Source organism: Lepisma saccharinum, chromosome 23 (genome assembly GCF_977018435.1).
Source record: "Lepisma saccharinum chromosome 23, izLepSacc3.1, whole genome shotgun sequence".
Taxonomy (NCBI): Eukaryota; Metazoa; Arthropoda; class Insecta; order Zygentoma; family Lepismatidae; genus Lepisma; species Lepisma saccharinum.
Window position 1 is genome coordinate 56560775 of NC_139251.1, and position 6138 is coordinate 56566912.

The window sequence follows — 6138 nt, forward strand, 5'->3', positions numbered from 1 at the left end:
ATGCACACCCAAAGGTAAGTAAAAGTATGCATACAACCTATGCTCGGAAATTCAAAATGGCGACCGGAAGTAGGTTTATCTCTTAAACGGTACGAGTTAGCCAAAATCTGTTTGCGAATTTGTAATGTACACTCGAAGATAAGTAAAAGTTTGAATACAACCTATGCTCGGAAATTTAAAATGGCGACCGAAAGTAGGTATCTCTTAAACGGTACGAGTTAGCCAAAATCTGTTTGCGAATTTGTAATGTACACTCGAAGATAAGTAAAAGTTTGAATACAACCTATGCTCGGAAATTTACAAACAGAGTTCATAGGCATTGTTATTTTAGATTAAAATTTCAAGATGTAATTTGTAAGATGTTTTGTAATTCATAAACTATGGGCTGTAGGAAACGATTCTTGTTTTATCTGCTATTGCTCGACGAGTTCTATAACTGCGAGCCTCTCACTGTGGCCCCTCCAAAAGTAGTGGGGGCATTGAACCAAGGCCACGACATACATCGTGAAAAAAGGGGGGCTAACACATCATAAAAAATACATCGTAGCCGTTTACGCGGAGGGCCCACCCCACCTACAAAAAGAGAGACCCCCTCAAATACATCGTAGGCGTTTACGTTGAGGGCACACCACCTACAAAAATAAGATTGAGCAAAAAATAGGGCTAGAACATCGTCAAATCGTATAAAATCAACAGAAAAATCATCAAAATCATCAAAATATGTCACAACTGAGGTTAAATACTAGGCATACCTACAAGGATTGCGTAGAAACAATACGTTTACACTGGTTAAGTGTCCAATGTGAAAATTGAAGCCCATCTGCTTCTTTTATTAAAGTTGGAATATCCCCTTCAATTTCTGTATTTGAAAGTCTCAGAATGTGATGCAGTGAAGAATCTGCCAGTCGGCTTCTGTAGCGGTTCTTGATGAACTTCATTGAAGAAAAAACACTTCCACACGTGTATGTGCTGCAGGACATCGATGCCATTTTTTGCCCAAAACTACGAAGGTTTGGACAGCGTTCCTTTGAAAGGTATTTGAAAACCTCTGCCCCCTTTTCTTGCCTAGTTTGAAGTAACACATCGCCTTGTAAATCACACAATTCAAGTTGGAGAGAAGCTTCTTGTTCTTTGATGTTAACGCCAAGAGTATCGCTAAATAGCTGGATGCTGCTTTAAATTCTTCAAAATCTTTAAATCTGTAGTCAAACTCATCCTTATTTCTTTAATATTTGCACTGAATTCAGAAAAGTTCAGTGTTACTTAATCTTCTGCTAGACGCCGACAGCTTGGAAATTGGACCAGGTTATTCTTCTCCAAAGTAACGTTGAAAATCTTCAGTTCATTACGAAACCCATTTATGTTTCCCATTAAATATGAACAAGCCAGTTTCTTCCCTGCAGTTTCAAGTTCAGTTCGTTCAGATGACCTGTGATATCTGTTAGATACGCCAGTTCTTAAGGAAGTGCACCCTCTGAAATTGTTCCAGTTGTCTTGCGTCCGATGAGGCAAACTCTTCAAGGAACGCATGGATTTATTTCTCTTATTGCACAAAAATCTCTGAAGGCACTTTCCTGCGCTCAACCACCTCACATGGTTTAAAAGAATAAGTCGTCATATTCTGCCTCCTTATTCTCCAAAAACTCTCGTAACTTTCTATGTAGAAGAGCTCTGTTCATACTCGAATCTTCTTTTTTATTTGTATAACTGTTTTAAATACCTTACCTCGTCTACCTTACATATCGATCGAGCACTTACTTCGTGAGAAATGAAATAAGGTCAGATGGTGTTATACAGTTTACTTGGCTAAACAAATGAGAGTAGGAGGAGAAGGGTAGGTGGCTGAGGGATGCGCCAGCACTTACCTCTGCTTCCTGGCGGCGGCACTGGCTGCTACTATCAATCATCCAAGGGCTGCTTCTAGGCTATCAATCATCATAAGGGCACCCTTCGCTTAAATAGTAGCCAGTTTCGATGTACTTTGCAACGTCCGTTTCCTGTGGAATTCTCCTCTGCAAGTCGGAGCATTCCAGGATACGGAGGAAACTGGACGTGAAGTACACCAAGGAGCAAACGTTCTGCACCCACATCCCTAGCCATCTACAATACTTATTTAGTTTCACTGATTCCCCACACAAATACATTTGGTGAAGAATGAAATGCAACGCTGGACAATTTGCTCCACTTCCCTTAAGCAATCCTACAAATCCAGATTTTCTCCTGTCATCGATTTTGCTCTATCTGTTACAATGCATGAACACTTATCAAAGCCTCCGATGTTATCTACCGATTTTTTTTTACCGCATCATATTTGTCCTTCCCTTTAGTGGTTCCGTGAAGAGAACAGAAGTCAAATAATTCTTCGTTTGTTGAAAAATCGTTCTGCCTTATACGTATAAATATCAAGAGCTAACTCATATCTGTTTGATCTGTACTTTCATCCCGACACAACGAAAAATAGGAACTACTTTTAAGCATGTTATAAATTTATCTGTTACTTGTTCTCCCATATCCATAACCCGTCTTTGTACAGTTTGGTTAGAAAGTGACACTGATTCAAATTGACCAGCAACGCTAGCGACCCCGAAAGCTTTTAGCATTTCAATTGCTCACCTTTTCACTATGTTTTCATCACAAAAAGGTTTCTTTGCCTTCGCAAGTTCAAATAAAACTGCATAAGAAGCATGCAGAGCAGACGTCTGCTCCCTTTTAATACTGTTAAACATACCTGTCTGCTGTTTGACTTTCTTCTTCAGGTCCACAATTATCAAATCCCTAGACTCTCCTTCATACTTTCCGTATATTTCTTCATGCTTAGTTGTATAATGTCTCTTCACGATATATTCCTTGAGTACTGATATAATTTGCAAACACACCAAACACTGCAGCTTCCCATTGTTGTTTGTAACGAAGTAGTATTTTCCCCAACGTTCGTCATAGGTTATATTTCCATTATCAATCTTACGTTTGTTGGAGATATTGCTTACGACCGATTTACCATTACCATTTCGGTCTTGCTTGAAACTTTCCCGAGATTTGTTTTGCTCTCCGAAAAATGACACAGGCGTCTCTCTTTCCCACAACGCCGGGCGTACGTTTAATCAATTAACTCACCCTCTGTCATAGAAACCAATGTGGTCCCGCAATGAACTCTAATCATCTATCAGTCAACATTTCGCTCCTGTCACCATAAAAAACCAAGCTGCATTTGGTCGAAATTGGGAAAGGCAGATGGCCGAATGAAAAGTGCCATTACTTCTGTGTTCCGGGACTTTAATTTTAAAATATCTTGACAACTTCAGTGGGAAACATCGTTCGCTCTCAGCGTGGTCTTGTAAAGACAATGACTCCTTCTGTTCCAGTGATGGGAGCCAACTGTTCCGGCGTAAACAGACCTAAACAGACCGGCATCTCAGCACGTACCACGACCTTGGCCGAAGTCGTATCTTCCTCAATCGCGCCAGCAAGTCTACGTCTCTGATACATTGGTGACCGCAGAAAAAATGGGAAAATTCTGAACCCTGTCTTCGCTCTAAGATCTGTAGGAAATACGTCATCGAGTTCAAAAACATTAAGCCACCAAGAAAGTGATGAATTAAACAGAATTGGCAGAAGTGAGATGTTCGCACCGAAGTTATGAGAAGCTTAAATTGATTCGAACCAGATACTTTTCACTGCTACTTCCGTTAGAAGCCAGGCAAAAATTACGATGGGACTTCATTTCACGAATGAATCCGTTTGACCACGTTTGCCGATACATGAAAAATTGGAAGTCTCGAGCCTAGAACACGTCACATTACTATACAGGTATGAGCAGTTAACTTTATAATGCAACGTGTGTGGTTTTGACAAGTACCCATTTTGACCCTTCGAAATTGCGTCGAATGCCGAAATAGCACAAGTACGCGTGATTTGATTTGTAAGCATACTTTGAGTGTAAAATTACGTGACAGTAAAGAAGAATTTTTGGCGGTTTGTAATTTGCCAATAATTTTGCATTGTGGTATGTAAAGAGGTTACGAGTGACCACAAGATATTAGTACACGTAATTTACGATTAGAAACGACACATATTAAATTAATGACATGAATCTCATTCACTTGATATGAATGGAAAAATACGCTATTCTTTGCTAAAATGTAAATCTGGCAAATTACAACACTTTCATAGTGATACTCTCAATGTTTACCTAACGAATACAATTCACATTTATGATTTTGGTTCCCTTTTTTATGAGCAACTTATTAATATAATATTATTATTGTAACTGTAAATTAAAGGCATGCAAATTTTGATTACGTAATTTAAAAATTGCGCTAGTTTGTTGAAGTCGTAGTCAACACGATAAGTATAATTGATAAGTTTAAGATTCCAGTAGTTTTGCTGGTCAAAACGAAAGAAGTCACTTTCGATTGTACATTGTTGCCAAAGTGAAGAATTAGTTACACGCTAGATTAATTAAGGCGTTAGTAATGGTATGATCTAGTCTGTTTAATTAAAACCAAAGAAATATACTTTAGATACAATGGTATCTCATATTTTCTGTGATATATATAATGTAGGATGAACCAAAGAAATTGTTAATGTATAAAATTACGAATATTTAACTTTTGAATTGTTGTGTGCGATATATATAGGGTGATCTTGTTAAATTGCCGACTCGCGCAGTATTGCAAATTCATAATTGTTTGCGTTATCGTTTTGATGCAATTTGTAGACAAGTATACGCGCAATAAAAGATATGTTATTAAAAAAATGCAACTATGAATATTTTTTTATATTTGCCAAAACTTGAAATTGAGTATAACAATCAAAAAGGGTCTAGTATTTTTGCATGTAGTGTGTATTTGGTTATGGTAGAGTGGAGTAGATTGCAAGAAATAATTTGTTTATTGCGTGACGCATTTTGGAAAAGTGTTTCTTTCTGAATTTACATTAGTGTGAAGTAATTATTCTTACAGCAAACTTTATTGTGACGATTTTTGGCCCAGCAAACTTGCAGTGCTATTTGAGGCGTCGCGAAAAACATGGCAAAAGCCTCCAACTCAGTAATTTGTACGTTCTACTGACCAAACGCTTACTTAATCCACGGCCTCCCCCCTTTTTTTAATTTTATGATAGCTTATAAATCTCCAGTGAAATAAAGCGAGTAGAACGTTACAATTATCAATTCTTACCTGTATGATACCCTACTTGAGCATCGGTACAGTTGCACAGTCGAAGCTTGTGCTCCACCATGCACTGCGCTATGCAAGCCGAGTAGCTGTAATACTTGAAAGCCCACAATCCCTCAGTCTCCTCTGCAAACTTGCAATTCCTCGACTCAACCGGGAGATTTCTAATATTCTCATCCACTTCCACTTCTAGAATTAGAAGCTCAGAATCCATATACTCCATGGGTTTAGGTGATGTTCCTCCGTATACAGTTCCAAACATTTTGTTTAACGGAACATCGTACTGAGACAAAATGTAGATCTGTTAAGGAGTAGATTAAAGTCACAAGATGATCATGGTTTTGCATTTTCACAGCAGAAATATAATTTATTTTAATACAAAATTTCTAGTACACGAAAATTCACACGCTAACTCAGGTTTAACTCGAGTTTATCTTTTATCTACGGGCAGGAAGAATTCATCTCCCTATGATCTGCAGGTGTATACCAGTAAGAATGCTTTGGTTAGAGAGTATGCAAAGACGAATCTTACTAACAACTGGGTTCGAGCTTATTTATCTTCGCTCCCTTAAAAATTACTGATGCTAAGGTACGTTTTAGACGGATGCATTTCCTTTATGATTTTGGCTAACACAAATGCTTCCAAATATCTTATATCATTTTTAACGTTATATAACATATACACCAGGGAAAACATATACAGTTCTCGATAATAACTAATAATTATAAATAGGAAGAGATGTAATTAAAGAGAGGAAATTGTTATTCAATCGAAGAGATATCTTGTAAACAAACTTAAATTCTACACATTTTCATGTAATGTTAAGCAACGATCAATCTCATCAATATTGAGATATTTATATCCATAGGCCAGTGCCCTGTGCATTCAATTGAAATCTCTACTTTATTCCTCCGTACGTGTACTTTATGCCCTGCAACGTATGTATTTAAGCAACGCCATTGA

General features: G+C 37.7%; 1 protein-coding gene across 1 annotated transcript in view; it reads right to left on the reverse strand.

The window, feature by feature from the left end:
- The window catches only part of LOC146005522 (uncharacterized), a 38781-nt gene extending 33345 nt beyond the window's left edge, over positions 1 to 5436 (reverse strand). The window contains exons 1-2 of the mRNA XM_083144767.1: positions 5178 to 5436; positions 2729 to 2854 (exon numbers count right to left, since the gene is read on the reverse strand). Coding sequence (XP_083000893.1) covers positions 2729 to 2854; positions 5178 to 5436 — 385 coding nt within the window. The remainder of the gene's footprint in view (positions 1 to 2728; positions 2855 to 5177) is intronic.
- Between the last annotated feature and the right edge of the window lie 702 nt (positions 5437 to 6138).